General features: G+C 40.1%; 1 protein-coding gene across 3 annotated transcripts in view; it reads right to left on the reverse strand.

Annotated features, from left to right (window-relative positions):
* SNTG2 (syntrophin gamma 2) overlaps positions 1 to 19,567 on the reverse strand; it is a 463,781-nt gene that overhangs the window by 29,979 nt on the left and 414,235 nt on the right. For all 3 annotated transcript variants that reach the window (XM_075923561.1, XM_075923558.1, XM_075923560.1), the window contains exon 15: positions 3,520 to 3,612. In XM_075923561.1, the coding sequence (XP_075779676.1) occupies positions 3,520 to 3,612 (93 nt within the window). The remainder of the gene's footprint in view (positions 1 to 3,519; positions 3,613 to 19,567) is intronic.

The raw sequence follows: 19,567 nt of genomic DNA on the forward strand, positions 1-19,567 counted from the left end.
CCACTGTCCTAGCTCTAGAGAGCACTGGACAGGAATGGGGAGCAATGGTCTTTTCCTGTCATATTTCCTTTTCCTGAAGCTGAAGAAATGTCTATGACAACCCGGCGGAGGATGTTTCAGGGCCCAGGCCCACCAACGGGGGTGGGAGGACAAAGAGGCAATTACCCAGAGGCCTGGGTGATTTAAAGGGGCCCTGGGTCCTGTGGGTCACTACCACAGTAGCGGTGGCTGGGAAACCCGGGCCCTTTTATATTGACTGGGAGGGATGCAGGGCCCCTACACATGCGTTCCTGGGTCACAGCACCCACAGCAGACTGCAGAACAGGTCTCCTGGCAGGTGGTGAACTCTGTGCAAAAGTACTGGGGCAGGAGAGCCCCTGGGTGGCCACAGGGTGAGTCAGGACAGCAGCCCCCAGCTGTGCTGGGAAGGCAGAGCCAAGGAGAAGAGCTATCCTAGGGGTGGCAACAATCAATGCCACTTTGTAATCCTGTGAGTGAACAGGAAGGCATGAGCTGGGCTGGAAAAAGGAGTGGGGAGCCAGACAGGAAGAGAAGGAGGGCGCTGAGCTTTGAGAGTAGAGCCAGCATGGAACTTCAAGGAGTGAGGGCAGAGGAAGGGAAGAGCAGAGGGGTACAGGCAGAGGTAGGGAGGGGCAGCTGGGAGAAAAGAGCCAAGCAGAAGGCGCACAGGACCAACCATTGCGGGCAGATCTGGGCTGGAGATTAGAGGGGGAAGGAGCCGAGCTGAACAAAGGGCTGCTGGGGCACAGATGGGCTGGGAGCGGCTGCGGGGGGAAGGGAAGGGCAGAGAAGGAACTGAGTTGAGCTGCACACAGTACCATGGGGGGCAGAGAGGAGAAGGAAGGTGGGAGGAACACCCTCAGGAAAATAGAGGATAGGGCTGTGACCAACCGGAGGGTCTTCTAATTGAGCGATGGTGCTTGGGGTTTCTCTGTGTGGGGAGGGGTGTGGCTTGTGGCTTCCTCTGAGGGAGGAGGATAGGAAGCCCACTGAGATCTTGTCCTGGGGTCCAGAATTCCTGTTGATGGGCCTGTTAGGGCTCCCCTCATGAAAGATGACTGGGTTGATGAGATAAGTGTCTCTGAAGAGAACAAAGGCTGTAGGGAAAGATGGCACTTTTTAAAGGATAGAGATGACTGTGCAAAAGGCCTCAGCCCAAGTCCACAGAACACTTATGAACAATGCTCAAGGCCGAAACAGAACTGTGGATCTAAATGCCTTCTGCAGAGATTTGTATGCAGACAACATGACTATGCCCTCTATTTTCTCTTATTGTCGTAAGAGTCTTGTATTTTCTTTTAGTGTGTCAATGCGAAATTACTGTTGAGGTTCAGCATTCTCCTGCAGCACTTGCTCTTGAATAAATTGAATTAGTCAGGGTAGCATATATTGATCTGATACTCTGATATGCCATTAAACATTGATTAAGTTAATGTTTCCCTTTTTGCTCCTGAAAACACAATTTGATATTAGATCAGCCATTTTTCTGTATCAAATTTGCAGCTCTCTACTTTAAATTAATCTATTTTTAAAAAGTCTTTTGTGAAATCTGTGGACAACTCTCCATTGACAGTAATAGTTATATGAAAACTCATTGAAACTTAACAGAGAAATAGAGCCATGTGTCACCATTTCCTCCAAGTGACTTTTCCTGTTAATAATGCGCTGGGTAGACTTCTTCAAGGAGACATTTATTTTTCATTTCACACTAGTATTCCATTTCAGAATATAGGACAGGCAAACAAAGATTAAGGTTATTATTTTTTAAAACTATACATTTATATTTTATTTATTTGATATTCATCCATCAGATCCCGAAATGTTCTCCAAACTTTTACAGGGATTTCTCTATTTCTCACTGACTTGCAACCCATTTTGCAGAAGAAGCAGAATCTGTTTGAACGTATACAACAATACTATGACAACTATTTAGCATAAGAAGTACCGTATATTCCGGCGTATAAGACGACTTTTGATGTTAAAAAACATCCCCCAAAAATCGGGGGTCGTCTTATACGCCGGGTATACAGCTTTGTGGCTTTGCAAAGCCTCGGGGGAAGCCGGCGGCAAGGCCCCTCCGCAGCTTTGCAAAGCCTCGGGGGAAGCCGGCGGCAGGGCAGCCCAGGCACACCGGGGCTGTCCCGCTGCCGGGGCGTCCTCAGAGGCTTTGCTCCCGGTGTCCCTGGTCTGCTGGGGACCGTCTCCAGCAGACCAGGGACACCGGGAGCAAAGCCGGGGAGGCGGAGGGGCGCTGGGGTATAAGACGAAACCCTATCTTTTAACTAAAAAATTAGGGGGTCGTCTTATACGCCCAGTAGCCTTATACGCCGGAAAATACGGTATATAAAAATCCATAGCCAGCTGAAACTGCAGAAAGGAGGAAGATATATACAATGTATTTGAGAAGGCCAAGGTAATGTAACTAATACTAATACCCTTTAAAAAAAAGAAATGTGAATTTACAGCTCTTTAAATTTTACATTGCAGTAAAGGATACTGCACGTGGAATGGAATTATTCCATATTTACACCAGCATCAATGAGAACAGATCCCAGTCATAATGCCTTTAAGTAATACCACATTCAAATTACAGATACACCTTGTAAAAATAATCCAAAATGGTTTGATTAACTTCCTTCACACATGTTAAAAAATATAGCTCTGTTCTGAGAACAAGCCCCAGTGTTAAGACTAAGAGGTGACTGTCTTATTTATTTATTTATACGGTAGATGGATTTACTGTGCTGCTAGAAACATGGATCCTCACCGAGTGTAAATTAACATAGTTGACTCACACCAATTTATCTAAGCTCAGGAGTTCACTCACAAAATACCAAAAGGCTCACATTACATTTCAGTTGAATTGTGGAACATCTTGCTGGCTTTGCATCATCTTTAGATGGAGTTTATAGATTCCTCCTCTCCTGCAGGTTCAGTAGACAGGGGCCTGACACTGCCAGCTCCCTTTTCTATACACTTTAGAAAACCTAACACGGGGAGAGTGCCATGTGCCCTCTTCCTCCTCCCCTCCCCCGCAGTATTCAGTGTTGCTCAAAGTGTACCACACAGCACTCTAGCTGCAATTTAAAGGGCTTGGGGCTCTGGTGGGTGGGCGCCCCAGGTATTTTAGAATCACCGTGCCCTGGGGTAATTGTCTCCTTTGCCCTCCCGACCTCCCATCGGTGGGCCTGAGTGTGTGCATTTCAGTGGGACCATATCAACAGATTTTGTAATGTGCTTTGGGATCAAAACCTCTAGGCAAACAAAGGCTAAGGTTATTATTTTTAAAACTATAAATATATATTTTATTTATTCAGTTATTCATCCAACGGATCCCAAAATGCTCTCCATACTTCACATTTATAGGGATTACTTTGTTTCTCACTGAATTACAACCAACCGTGCAGCAGATACAGAATCTGTTATAAAATATTAATAAAACCAAGCTCATTGATAGTAGAATAGAACAGACTATGTTTTAAGCCCTTTTCCTCTTACCTTTGTTTTACTGTCAAAACAGGTGAATCCCAAGGCAAAGTCAACTGTGAAACACAGGGCTACTCCTTGCCAGCTGCACATATATGTTTTAGACTGAAAAATATTAATATTGAAAAAACAGTTTTATTATCATTGTTATTTTTATCTAATAACATTAAATCTTATTTTCTGTTTGTGACAAAGCACTAATTCCATAACAATAGGATAGAATTATAGCAGTCTATCAATAAAAACACTAAATTATTTTAAAATAATATATATTTACAATATAGTATCAGAATTCTGTTAACTTAGTTGAAAAAAAAGCAGCTCTTTAGAACCTGGCCAGATCTGACCTCTGCTAGTCCACTAAAAATGAAACACTAAGCATTCTTTAAAAAAAAAAATTTGTAAAATCATCTCAGTGAGAGATTTTTGGAATATTACTTAGGATTGACTCAAAAGGCTAAATTAAATATATAAAAACTGGTTCTCGCGTAGTTTTTACAAACTTTGTGTAACAATGAAGCACAATGAAATAGCCATCTAACTATGAAATCAGTAGCCGTTGGCTTCACTCTTCTGTTCACTAAACTTTTGTAAAAAAAATTGCTGGGCTATGTCTATACAGCAACATTCTTTTGAAATAAATAGCTTTATTTTGAAATAACATAGTCCACATCTACAAAGCAGGCAATTATTTCAACATAATGTCGAAATAATGTCAAGCTGGAGGACTTCTTACTCTGACTCCTGTAACTCTCATTTATGAAGAGTACGGGAAGTGGGAGAAAGAGTGCTCTATTTCAAAATAAGTGCTGTGTATACAGCACCAAAACTTGAAATAAGCCATTTCAAAATAAGCTATGCAATTGACTTAGCTCCATTTGCATAGCTTATTTTGAGTTAAGCCCTGCTGTGTAGATGCACCCTAGCTGGAGTTTGCAAGAATTCTTTAAGGCCTTGTAGAACTATGGTCAGCTGCCATCACAACACCAGTTGCTATTAGTACACTAATTAACTAATATTGCTATCTTGTATCACTGACATAAGAATGTTAATTCTTTTCTCTCTTTTTTTAGGTTAAAAAGAAAGTTTGAGTTTAATTTAAGAATTCCTGACTTAAAATTTTATAAAGAATCTTGACTCAACATTCAAACATTGATATCAACAGCAAAAATCCCACTCACTTTACTGTACAGAGCTACCAGTCTTTCTCATGATCCCCAAACCGTTCATTTACAAAGCACTTTCCAAAATATTTAATATTGATTTGTTAAAAGCTTGAGTTTTTCAAGGGAACAATACCTTGTTCTCATAGTAACATTTCAAACTGCAATATCATCTGATATTGAGAGATTTGTTTATTTAAAATGTCATATCTGGGTAATCTTTTGAAATGCCAGAGGTTCAAAATGGAGGTTCTAACAAATGAATGCTTTGTAGGATATTGATAAATTAATAAAATTCTATAGATAAGGTTGATCTTTTAGTATTATTTTTAAAAAAGTAGCAAAGCTTGAGATATTAAAAACAGACATTTTGACTTATTCTAGAAGTTTCCTTACTGCTTTTGAAGGTTCTCATTCCAATATTTTAAAAATTCTTGTTATGATCACCATGCATTTTTGTTAAACTTAGTGATATTCTATCATAAAAGGAACTTCAACTGAGCTACAACATTGACATTTTATGTAGCTACATTTTATTGTATAGTTGATATAATTCATCGATGAGTACTAGAACTTGTTGAATAATTGGAAAAAAGATTTGTGAATACGCAGTTGAATTTTGATTTGCGACTGTTTGTGGATCATACTATTGGCAAGACTATTCCAGTGACTGCCATTAAATTATTAATGTGTTTATGAGTATCCAGGATTTCACATATTCATTATAAAATGTCATGAATTGTTATTTACCATTTGTTATACATAATTTTCCTACTGAATAAATTCAGTCATTCAAGATCTGATTCAGCAAAGCACTTAATCACTTGCTTAACTTTCTAACATTTGTTTTTTTGTAAATTAGGAAGCAGAAAAAACAGCACATGCCTAACCAATCCCAGGGCCACAAACTATGAATGCTAAAAGTAAGTAATTCACAAATAATTAACCTGAAATTGTTGGTGAATATGAAATATTTAGGCAAATAACAAAACTGGTTTGCAAATGACCTGCAAACTAAAATACAAAACAAAATAAACAAAAGACAAAATGTATTATTTTATCATTTTGATACATTCTACATCACAGATATATATAATCAGGAGCAACCTTCTTGAAAGATTTGACATAGTCTTTCACAGAAAACATCTTTTAATGGAAATACATTGGGCTTAGCTATTATGGGAGAAAGTTGATGCTCCACCTGACAGGCTACACATTGCAAATGCTCAGTTATTTAGAATTTGAATAATCTTTCAAAAGCCTTTGGGTATGTCTAGACTACATTCCTCTGTTGACAGAGGGATACAGATTAGGCAGGTCGACAATGCAAATGAGGTAGGGATTTAAATGTCCCATGCTTAATTTGCATAAAATGGCAAAAACGGCAGTCTAGAGGGGGAATCTTGCAGGAGGCATAAGGGATCTGTCAAAAAAGGCTTTCTTTCTCGACAGATCCCACTCTAGACAGCCGTTTTTGCTGACAAAGTGCTGAGTCGGCAAAACGCAGCGGCCATTTTTATGAAAATTAGGCGTGAGATATTTAAATCCCTGCCTCGTTTGCTATGTCAACCTGCCTAATCTGCAGCCCTCTGCCGACAGAGGGATGCAGTCTAGGCATACCCTTTGGTTGGAAGCAGTGTTTACTCTAAAATGGGGGGCAGCACAGCTTCACAGGTGATTAATCAACCCTGCCCAGTCAGAGACTCTGTGCTCAGTGCAGTGAGCTCACTGAATGGGTGGGGCTGATTACATCACCTGTAAAGCTGTGCTGCCATGCAGCTTAGAGATAACACTGGTTGGAAGTTATCAAACACTTTCATTATGTGGATCAGGTATTAATAGAAACAATGAGCAGTCCTGTGGCACCGAAGAGGCTACCTAATATATCATGAGCTTTCATGTTAAAACCACTTCATCAGATGAATTAGAGTGGAAATATTAGTAGAGATCATCGAGAAGACCATTCACCAAAGCACAGACCATCATCCCTTTCCAGCCATGACTGTGACAACCACATCCCTTTATAAACAACACATGGTCTGGTAGCACTTTATAGACTAACAAAACATGTAGATGTTATTACAGGCTTTCGTGGGCACAGCCCACTTCTTCTGATGACTGGAATTATGAGTTTGGGATGTGTACACCCGAAATAAATAGGAGAGGGGAAGCGGAGGGGGGATGGAAAAAAAAGAGGGGGGTGAGAGACAGAGCATCAGTAAGTATCTGAACATTGGATAGTTAAACCGAAGCAGATAAAAATCAAAGTCAATAGATAGACTCCCATGTCAGGAAGGATACAACACATCCCTCTGGATGACTATAGCAATCACCAACATGGAAATGTAATCCATAGTGATCACACTACTACTATGACAGTATTTTTCCAACAGGACCAAACATTCAGTGGATAGAATGGAGCTGGTTAAGGAATAAATCTAGGCTGTGCTTTGAATGAAGCTCTTATCTGTAGAACCACTGCTTCATTTGTTGCAGAAGCTGCTGGATGTATAGTGAAGAAGGCAGGGGATTGTCAGATGAGAAAGGATGGTTCTATTCAGTGCTTTTTTTGTATTAAAAAAAAAGGTGCCAGTACTCCAGGGGTAAAATTGTTGAGCCAAAAAAAAAAAAAAAAAAAAAAAGCTGGGGGGAGGGTAGGACATTTGCATACAGAGGTGCAGTGGAGTGCTACTACTGAATACCGGGCAGTACCATCACAAAAAAAGCACTGGTTCTACTTGAATGCTGGAGAACTGGATTCAATTTCTGCCTCTGCCATGGAGTTTCTGTGTGATGCTACTCATGCAACTTAAACATTTTGCTGGAGCAAGGAGGAGCAAGTCTTTCAACTTGGAGATGAAAAGATTTGTTAGGACACAAACTTTCATGTGTAAAACCCACTTCACCAGATGAAATGGTGTGGAAATTACAGAGGCAGGGACAAATATATGAAAGCACAGCATTGGCCAGGAGTTTCCCTAGAATTGGCACAGATTTCCCATGACAATTCAAAGCAATCTGGTAGATTTTAACAGGATATTTTAAGATAAGGTGACCAGATGTCCTGTTTTTAAGCCCTCATTGAGGTGCTCCTACTTGTTTTTAAAAATGGGCAAATTGTCCCATATTTTCTGTCTCACCACTTCCATCGGTACTGGTGGGTCCTACTGTTGGCTGAATCCCAGCTCGCAAGCTAATCTCCCACCAGTGGTGAGTGGAGGGATCCAGTGGGTGATGATGGGTATGTATGTGGAAGGCTAGTGATTGAGAAAAGCTGCAGTGTGCGGGGTTGGCCACTCTGCCTTTTGGTCCCTGCTGTGTGCCAGCTCTTGGTCAGCAGACTTACCCCCTGCCTGCTCTGTTTCCAGCCAGCACTGGCTGCTGTGGTGGCTGTGGTGCAAGGCAGGCCATGGCTGGTTGTGTGTCACCTCTGTTGCCTATAAATAGATCTTTCATATGCTTCCCCTGTCATTGTCCTCTCCCTGCTGTGCCTCTCACACCCCTCAAAGCCCCACTGCTCCTCCATATCCCCTGCAGCGGGGTATGTCCTGCTCCCAGACCTGTGAGGAGAACCAGCCCTAGTCAGATCATTCAGATCATCAACAGCCAGGCTGGCAGGCTCCTTCCTTCCCCCGCTACCTCTGATTAAGCTGGAACCCAGGGAAAGTTCAAAACCAATTCCCCTAAGGTGCTGGCTAGGAGGATCCAAGCCCTGTATTTGCCATAGCTTCACATAGTGCTGATTTGGGAAAACTTCGCTAAGCGTATCTTTGAGTGGTTGGGAGGAAGCTATTCCCAGCCTGTTTGCACCCTGACCCTGTAGGTCCCCAGGTAGAATTGCTTACCACTGTCTTTACAGTCACCCCCATTCCTGTGAGAGAGGTGTATGGGAATGTGTATGTGTGTCACCTCGCCACCTACAAATCTGAACGTTACGAAGGTAAATCAAAAGACTCCAACTATGCAGTATTTTTTTTAACAGGGGCTCAGTCAACCCGATGTGAATTTAAACTTTTTTGTACTGCGTAGTTCTGATTGATTACCACTGAACTTGCTTGGATATGAGTAATTTTACCAGGAGTCCTATATTCAGCATAGGGAAATGTGGTCACCCTATTTTAAAAAAATGACATTATATCATATGGAGGGGGGAGAAATGTGGAGAAATCTCCTGGGATAGCTTCAGTCATAGTTGGCAGTCCTACTAGAGATGGGGCTTTGGGAAGTTTTGACATAAGGCTCTCAGGTAACACCAAGCAATTGTGCTTTCTTAGGTGCCTGGTTGACTGGTGCTAGCTCACATGCTATTGGTCTAAGAAGAACAATATGGAGCATTAAAAAGGATTTTTCCACCATCTCAGATGGGCTGTGACTTTGGCTGGGGAGAAGTTCACCTTTTTTTACAGTAGGTGGATGCTAGTCACTTGCCAGGGTTATTTGAATATATCGCATTAATCATTTCCCTGCCACTGTGTAGCCCTCAGACCCTGGAGCACCTCTGTTCCTATTCTCTGATTGTGGTACATAGTAGTCTAGTCTCCTGTGAGCTGTAATTCTTTAGTCTAATTCCAGTTGAGTTTAGTGTGCAGGCTCTGGGTGGCGTTCGTAGAATCATAGAAGATTTTCTCAAGCCTGGTGTTGGTGTGCTGGAGTCTATAGGAGGTCAGACTAGATCAGTGGTTTTCAACTCGTTTCAGTTCACGGACCACCAGGCCAATTAAAAAAAATGTCATGGACCACCTCCTTTTTGAGACATGATGAAAAAGAACAGACAACGAACATTTTGGTTTGAAATTTATTTCTCACTAACAGGTTTTTGGTGCCTGCTCACGCCGTGTGACTTTGGACAATGTTCCTGTGGACCACTGAAAAAATCACCATGGACCACCAGTTGAGAACCACAGGACTAGATGATCTGATGGTCCCCTCTGGCCTTTAACTTTAATGGTTCGACATACATTTTGCTCTTGCAGATTCAGAATCTTAGTGCAGCACTTCATACCACCCAGCCAGATCACCTCTCCTCAATGTAAAATCCATGGGGCAAAAATCTGAGCCTTAATTTGAAAGTGTGATTAAATAGCCTTTGACATTCTTCCAAGGAGACCTGTAGAAAACCCAGCCCAGCTAGCAACCACCCCAAGAATCTGTATAGAAAGCAAGCAGGATAAGAGGTAAGGGAAATGAATGAACTAAATTCATATGAAGGCTGTTTTAGAAACTCTGGGGTGCTCTCAACAATGCAGTGCACAGAGACCCAGAACTAGACAGATGCACTGGGAATCTTCTAGACCCACCGACAGGGTGGGAGGGAAAAGGGTAGCTGTTCCTGGGGCCTGATAATTCAAGAGCCTTGGGCCCTTAAATCACTGCTTTGAGTACCGTGCTGTGTGCTCTGGATGATTCTGAGGGCTGGGAGTGGGGCACACCATGCTCCAAGCAGCATGGAAGGCTGGCTTCTCCTTCCAGCCAAGGCCCTGCCCCTTTCATGAGTGCAGAGAGAGCCCCTTCCCCTTGCCCAGGGCCTGCAGAGCTTGTCGGCGCTCCTGAAATTCTCACTAGCCCATTCAGGCATGAACATTTAGATAATTTGTTACATGGTCAAAATTCATATTTCAGGTTCTATCACAGAACTTTTTTTTCCCTTCTGAATTATAAATAACTGGAAACAGTCCTTGACGATGTCATTTTTAGCAGCAATCTAAAGTTTTGGTGATTTTATAAGCATTAATTTCTGCATTAGTATAGCAGTATTTTATTGATGACTGACTAATTTTCAGAGGACAAATAGATACAGATATATAATGTAGCCCTTGAGCATTAGGAGTTTTTCTTAATCCCCTTCCCCTACCTCCCACCACTTGCAGATATAGACTGGTTTACAAAATATTATTTAACATTTATCTTTACTAATATTGTTTGCCATTTTGGAGTTATCATGCAGAATCATAGCTGAGTATGCAGAATTTATAGTGAAAAAGAAAATTACATTCATGAAGAACAGTTGCAGACGGCATCAGAGAGTTCACTGTATTTCATACTCTAAGATTTTCTTTGCAAAATAAAATCTCCCATGAACAAAATGAAATTCAGTGATATCGTTCATGTAAGAGTAAAAAATACATTGAGAAAAGTGCTGTTGTATAGATTCATTTTAATAGAATTGACCTGCAGAACTCTATTTAGTGCTCTGATTACCAATGTGCTACCAAGCATGTTATTTCCACATCCTACCTGAAACACTGGCTCAGTTCGTTAATTCTTATACTTGAATGTATGTGAGGGAGGATTACCTTCCACTTATAACTATCACAATGATATTTTCGTGGTATTGATTCAATATATAATATATACATTTAATCTTAACACAGCTTCATACTTTATAATTCAATAGGAGGAATCTTACTTTTCAGTGCTTTACATCAGTCAAAATAGAAGATAAAAATATTACTGTTGCATTAATCATTCTGAACTAATACAAATGTTACACCAACCATATTTTGGAAATGTACTTTTTAGAATAACCATTAAAAAGTGGACAATATTATAATCTATGAAATAAAATGAATTTATACCTGCTTCAGGAAATCATTGCCTCTGTAAATTCATAAGCAACTTTTACTGTTTTTCGTATTTCTGCACAGAACTGGATTTTGCCTCTACACTACAAATTGTTGGTCTCTATTTTTTTGCACATATAGCTTTTGCAGAATCCATACATATTTACAAAACAATATAAAATTAATAACAAATAATTGCAAATAATTGATGCACTGTTATCTAAAACAGGAATTAGGGATGTTAAGTAGCAGTTAATTGAATGGTTGAGTAACCTCATGAATTCTTATCAGTTAGTCGATTATTCTATACTGCCCAGGGGTGGGACAGGCAGCCAGTGCTCTCTGGCCTCACTCCGGAGGAGCTCCCTGCCACTCCACACTGCTGCCTCTGATACAGAGGCAGCAGCGTGGGATGCCAGGTGGGAGCTGGTCTCCAAGGGGGGTTAGTTTAAAAACCAGCTCCCCACAGACCGGCAATTTGGTGTCCTGTGCTGCTGCCTCTGATAAAGAGGCAGTAGTGTGGGGTGGCAGCACCCCCTGTCCAGGGGGAGGGTCTGAGCTCCCAGACCTGGCACAAGCTTGACCGCCTGGTTCCTAATATAATTTAAATGCAGAGCCACAGCAGGGTTAGGTACCAGACCCAAAGTGAGCCAGGACTGAGCCAGCTGGCTAAAAAATTTATTGGCGGATGCGGGGAGGCAGGGGGAGGAGCAGGTAGGGAAATGCATGTAGTTTATAGCATTAACCGATACGCTTTTGGTGATCAGTTTATTGACTACCCTGTTATATCCCTAATAGGAATGTTGCATAAAAATCTATTTTTTCTTTTTAATAGTCATATTTAGTGCTAAACATCTTAAACCTTTATTCAATTGTGCTTAAAACAAAATTATTTGTATGAATTTAAAAAAAAATGAACATAGACCTAATGTAATTGGACAATACTTTTCATGGAACTAGTCATCAACTAAATCCGTGGTCACTGAATAACAAACAAAGACTTAATGAAACACAATTTTTATTTGATTAGTAAAAATATAGTATAGCCTTGATATACAGGAAAATAGCCAATATAAACTGATTCTGGTGATTTATGTCATTTCAAATTTGGTGAGCTTGCAAACCACAAAGTACAACAAAACTTCACACTTTATCATTCTAAAACATTGAACAAATGTTAACTGAAGGCCACAACTACTTCTATTCAAGTCAGAGGCACAATTCCCTTTGAACATTGCAAAGTTTGCCTGTCATTTCTTAAATCCTTCAAAATGATTGTTCTATAACTTATCCAAAACATTACAATAAAAGAGGAATTGAAGATTTTACATGGAACATTTGGAACTTTCTCCTGAGAAGTATATCTAGTACACATCTAGCAGATGTATGGTTTTTTGCAATACAGATACTAGAAGAAGAGAAATGAAATAAATTATTAAAATAGATATAACAAGTAAACAATTGAAGAACGTTATGAACATGAGGAATATGACTGGAGTCAGTGGTAGTACATACATGTGGAAAATAACTTGTGCCAACGATTCAATAATCTAATCACAAGACCAAACCTGACAGTTTACACTGAGAATTATTTGTATATAATAACCTTGACAAGGTCAGCTCCCAGACTGCTGCACTAAGCAGCACAGTATGAAGAAGTAGGCAGCCCACAGTGGAGAAAGAACAAGTTCAGATCTACTTAGAAAACCTGGACATACAGAAATCCATGGGGCCAGATCTAATGCTCCCAAGAGTGTTGAAGGAGACAGCTGATGTGATTTCAGAGCCATTGGCCATTATCTTTGAAAACTTGTAGCAATCAGGGGAGGTTTCAGACAACTGGAAAATGGCAAATGTAGTGCCTATCTTTAAAAAAGGGAAGAAGGAGAATCTGGGGAACTACATATGGGTCAGCCTCACCAGAGTCTCTAGAAAAATCATGGAGAGAATCCTGAAGGAATCCATTTTAAAACACTTAGAAGAGAGGAAAGTGATCAGGAATAATCAACATGGATTCACCAGGGCCAACTTATGTCTGACCAACCTGATTGCCTTCTATATGATGAGTTAACTGGCTCTGTGAATATGGGGAAGGTGATGGATGTGGTATTCCTTGACTTTAGCAAAGCTTTTGATATGGTCTCCCACAGTATTCTTGCCAGCAAGTTAAAGAAGTATGGATTGGATAAATGGACTGTAAGATGGATAGAAAGCTGGCTAGATCATAGGGCTCAATGGATAGTGATCAATGGCTCTATATCTGGTTGGAGGTTGATATCAAGCAGAGTGCCCCAAGAGTCAATTCTGGGGTCAGTTTTGTTCAACATCTTTCTTAATGACCTGGATGAGGGGACAGATTGCACCTTCAGCACGTTTGCAGAGGACACTAAGCTAGGGAGAGAAGTAGATATGCTGGAGGGCAGGGATAGGGTCCAGAATGACACAGACAGAGTAAAAGCGACGAGGAGTCCTGTGGCACCTTATAGACTAACTGAAGTGTAGGAGCATAAGCTTTCGTGGGCAAAGACCCACTTCGTCAGATGCATGTAGTGGAAATTTCCAGATGCAGGAATAAATATGCAGGCCAGGATCAGGCTGGAGATGACCAGGTGGATCCAATCAAGGAGGATGAGGCCCACTTCTAGTAGCTGATCTGGAGGTGTGAATTCCAAGAGAGGAGAAGCTGCTTTTGTAGTTAGTAAGCCATTCACAGTCTTTGTTTAATCCAGAGTTGATTGTGTCAAACTTAAAGATGAACTGTAGCTCAGCAGTTTCTCTTTGAAGTCTGGTCCTGAAGTTTTTTTGCTGCAGGATGGCTACTTTTAGATCTGCAATTGTGTGTCCAGGAAGATTGAAGTGTTCCCCTACAGGTTTTTGTATGTTGCCATTCCTAATATCAGATTTGTGTACATTGATTCTTTTACGTAGGGACTGTCCTGTTTGGCCGATGTATATAGCAGTGGGGCATTGTTGGCACATGATGGCATATATTACGTTGGTGGATGTGCAGGAGAATGTACAGTGACAGTATGGCTGATCTGGTTAGGTCCTGTGATGGTGTTGCTGGTGTATATATGTGGGCAGAGTTGGCACCGAGGTTTGTTGCAAGGATTGGTTCCTGAGTTCGAGTTATTATGGTGCGGTGTGTAGTTGCTGGTGAGAATATGCTTCAGGTTGGCAGGTTGTCTGTGGGCAAGGACCGGCCTACCTCCCAAGGCCTGTGAAAGCGAGGGATCATTGTCCAGGATGGGTTGTAGATCACTAATGATGCGTTGGAGAGGTTTTAGCTGGGGACTGTAGGTGATGGCCAGTGGTGTTCTGTTGGTTTCTTTCTTGAGCTTGTCCCGTAGCAGGAGGCTTCTGGGTACACGTCTGGCTCTGTCAATCTGTCTCCTCACTTCCTCATGTGGGTATCGCAGTTTACAGAATGCTTGTTGAAGAGCTTGTAGGTGTAGGTCTCTGTCTGAGGGGTTGGAGCATATGCGGTTGTACCTCAGTGCTTGGCTGTAAACAATGGATCGTGGGGTGTGTCCGGGATGGAAACTGGAGGCATGCAGGTAAGGTCTTTTACTTTTGGAAAATATTCATGTTGTTCTCTTAACCACACTGGAAATGGCTGCAAGTTGCAAAGTATAAATACCAGTACTTCAGTTAAATTTTAACCCACTGTGGCTTGAAGATGCTGTGAAGAAGGCATAAACTCCCTCGTTCTCTGCCAACTGGAGAAAAAATTAATTCCTGATTCCCTGATTAGGCAGTCAGCTAGAACTGCTGCATCTGTCAGGCTGGGTTTCCATTACTAATTCAGAAGGATGGGGTGAGTGGAGGATCCACATGGCTTCTGCACTGAACTAAATCCTGAGATTTGGGAAATGATGACCACTCCGCACCCCTCTCTCCCAGATGGCTAGAGTTTGCCAGAGACTCCTAGAGAAGAAGCTACCTTTGTCCCTTGGCAAACATCTCCTGCCCTTTCCACTGTGAGAGTCCCCCTTTCAACAGCATCAATTTCTCCCACCTCTGATATGGGTGGATGGCATTTTGATCCAGATGTGCCCAGGTCTCTCTCTCTCTCTCTCTCTCTCTCTCTCTCTCTCAGGAAACATGTGTTTGCAATAGAGTCAATGAAATATATGTCTTATGCAAGTACATTGTGCCATCACAAATTTGGCAGATCCATTAGTCTAAGTACCCTAGTGCAATACAAAGTGCAAAATATCTCTTCCAAAGTCATGCCCTGGGTATTTCTGTTCAGGCTGACTGCATATAATGAAAGAAATGCTTTGTTCCACTTTGCACTAAATAATTAAATATTAATTGAAGCAGGGACTTGAACCCAAGTCTCCCTTTTGTGTGTGGAGCAGATCCCCAGGTGGTAGAAGTCAACAGAACTGCATTGCTTTACAACAGTTGGAGATCTATTTTAGATCTACCTGGATTGCATCACATCATGATAGTTTAATCTATTTTAGGAAGTAACATGTGAGATACAAGGTATTATTTACCTGTCTATTCAGGAAGAAGCAATATCAGAAAGCATTAAGGGTGAAGGACAGGTCCCACTCAGGTCAATGGGAGCTTTATATTAATTTCAGTGGGACCAGGATTTCATCTCATTGGTCAGTGTAACAGGAAAGCAAGTTGGACTATCGGGAGGGCCTCTCAGCATAATACTCCTGGTAAGACTGGTCCTCAGAATGTTCTATGGTGCAATAGCATTCTATATGATTGCAACAAACGGAACACACATATGTATGGATTTACCAGCCCTATATTTAGCAGATTCACTATTATTTGGATGTTTGTAGACAAGTAATTCTCACTAGCAACTATGAGAACATAAGAGAACAGAGCTGAGAGAACATGCATTTGGCATATGGCAAATGTCTGAAGACTCACATGGGAAACATCAGTATGAGACTGATTTGCTCATTAAATGAATGGAATGGTGCTTTTATTGAATTTCTGGGGAAAAGGAAAGTATAGATTTTAAGAAAAGATGGTTCTCAGCCAAAACACTGGATTCTAAAATCTCTATTTTATCCGACTTCAAAGGTGGTTGGACTAGGGTTCTTTTTCAGATAGAACATTCATAGAAAATATAATTCAGAATGACAATCTTCTTCAGAGATTTTAACTCAGATAGTTAACAGAGTTCTAAATTATAGCAGGGATATAATTCTATATATGTAATATTTGTGGAGTAACTGCTAGAATCCAACTGGTATCTTTCCTAGTTAATTCTATGGAAATTTTCCCAAACATAATTAAAATAGGTACAGGGCACAAGGTTCAGACCATGATCTGAACTCTTCCAAAGTTCAGAGTTGTTTGAATTTATGGTTCTCATTTGGTCGACCAAGGCTTTGAATAATTTGCTAATGCTTATAGGATTGTATTATGGTTTTATTAGCACTTTTACTGTCCTTCCACAACATGAATGTATTGTAATATGAACTTTGTGTTAAATGTCAAGTAAGATGTATTCTATTTTATATCAAAAGAATAAAACATATATGAACACATTTAGGAAATACTTTATCATTTGTTTAATATACTTTTCATATTAAGATTTTCTAGTCCTATTTACAATGTTAAGAGGTATATAACCTAATGCTTATAATTTAGCATAGTATATTGCTAAACTGAATTATTCAAACTTTTGTAAACTTTTGCTGCTGTTTGCACTATATTCAAAATGAATCAGGCTTCAATGACATAACTAAAAATGACCAGGTAAATTGGTATTATAGTAAGCTTCCTGTATATAATGAAAACAATCTAAGACTTAATTGTGTAATTAAACTGGTACTTGTGGTAACAAACTGATAATTATATTTTAATGACCCTATAAATCTAACAATCTAATTGCTATTTAATATCGCACCTGAATTTATAGTAGGGTTTGTTTTTCACTGGAGAGCATGGAGTAAATTTTCAAAGTATTTTATGATGCTCTTCCTATTACTACTATGAGGTGTTCTACAAATAACTCTGGTTATGTCTAGACTACACTGATCTATTGGAAAAAGGTACGTAAATTGTGCAAAATACCGAGGTCAACAAATTCTGACTGACTGGCAAGGTCAATGCTTCTGATCTGACTCTTAGGATCCTGAGACAAATGCCAACCTGTTGAGTTGGAACATCAAAGAGAAAATATTGTCTTGGAACAGCAATGTTTTGACACTGTATCATCACTAATGAAAACACAGCAGAGAATGGCTAAAGGTGTTACAGCCTTAATCAAGTTTTCTACATGCATTCAGCCAGATCCCAACATCAGAGCTTAGACTATGTAGTATCTTACACCAAATAATATTTTTTGACCAAACAATATACATGATTTATGAAATGAAGTTGTCCAAATCTATCAATACTGCAGGGAGCAGTTTCATTTGCTTCATGACTTTTTGCTATAGCATTCACTGGATATAATATTTATACTTTATTTTCTCAAGAATCTACTTTATTACATTATTGTAAAAACAGAGAATAAACATTTGTTGATGTAGCCCAGATTTTTTTTGAGGAAGCCAACCTGAGAGAATAGATCTGCATAAAACAATGTTTGGATACCTATATTTAATCTCTTATACAATGTTTCTGAATGTCTAAAAAGTTCATTTTCACTCCTACTCCTCCATCATTTCTCTCCTCTCATTCATGTACATTTACTTGTTCTTACAGCATTCCTGCACAACTAAAAGTAGGAAATAAATGTCTTGGATTTAATATTTAACTCTAAATTTTTTTGTTTATAATTGTTAATACTAAACTTTTAAGCAACAGTGAGAATATTTTTCTTATTCTATTTCTTACATTGACTGCAGGGCAACTCTTCTACATGCTAACAGAAGGCTTTTGCCAGACCTTCTTTCAAAGCATTCTTTCTTTAAGGTAACTCCTTCACTATGAAAACCTAAAATTCATGAGCTTTCAAACTTTTTATTCATCCTTCTGTTAGCATCAAACCACAAGTGCAAAACACAATGCTGATCAATTCCAGTTGAAAGGCAACCTACCTTTGATTGAATTGTCCTTGCCACTCTCTCCAAATTGATTTACACCTATTCACTGAGATCAAGTTTACATTACACTACACCAGGAAAGTTGGCTTAAGGTTTGTAACTTCATCTATGTAAACAATACAGCTGTAGTCAGTATACCTTGGCACCATCTCCACGGCAGGAGGGCAACAGGAGAAATGCTCCTGTTGACTTCCTTACTCCTCACAACAGCAAAGAGTACCGACACAGACGGGGACACCCTCAGCATTCGATTTAGCAGGTTTTTACTAGAGCCACTAAATCGAGCCCTGGAAGATCCATCACCACAGTGTCGATCTTCCAGTAAATGGAGACATGGCCTGAAATACACTTGCATACTGACATGGATCAGTTCTTCTTTGATAAAACAAAAAACAGGACTATGTAGCACTTTAAAGACTAACAAGATGGTTTATTAGGTGATGAGCTTTTGTGGGCCAGACCCACTTCCTCAGATCAAATAGTGGAAGAAAATTGTCACAACCATATATACCAAAGGATACAATTAAAAAAAATGAACCATCTCCTTTGATGTTACTGGATAGAGAGATGCAAAGATGCAGTTCTCTCCTGATAATCAAAGAATTCTGTGAAATTTACAAAACATTCAGCCATCCTATCCTATATTCAGTTGAGAACCAGATAATTCATTTTGAAAACTGTAAGAAAGGAGTACATGTAGGGTGTAGAGAGGGCTGGTAGTTCCATCTGGAGGATCAGGAATACAGTAAAAGGCATCACATTTAGAAACAAAGAAAATTTAAAAACTTTGTGTTCACTCTAAGCGCAGTATCTTTCTTCCTTCACCAATAAAAAAACAAAGACATTCTGCAATATTAATCTGTGCTTTGACTCATTAACAGTCTTGTAAGTAACTCAGAAAGGGACTTGACAGACTGATGCCATGTGTAAGTTTTCCATAAATAAGTGGCTATGGGGACTAATGGGGGTTCACTGAGTCCCTTGTTAAAATTGTGACTGGTGTTCACTTCTGTCAAGATATTAATTCTTCTATGTCAAGGATGACTTATCCCAGATGCTTCTGAAAATAGTTTGGAAGAGCAAGCTTTTGTCTTTGATTGCATGTGACAGAAGGTATTTAAAAAAAACTCCCAGCAAAAATGGCCTTGTTGAGAAATAGGTCTGAAAGGTCTTATACTCCACCTGTCCAAATTACTCTGCGCTCTACTATTGATAATTACAATATAGACATCTTCAGCAAAATGCAATTAATGAAATTTTCTTGCCAGGGGCTCTCTCTCCCACTCCTTGGTTATAATTACAGGAA

This window comes from Pelodiscus sinensis, chromosome 3, assembly GCF_049634645.1.
Source record: "Pelodiscus sinensis isolate JC-2024 chromosome 3, ASM4963464v1, whole genome shotgun sequence".
Taxonomy (NCBI): domain Eukaryota; kingdom Metazoa; phylum Chordata; order Testudines; family Trionychidae; genus Pelodiscus; species Pelodiscus sinensis.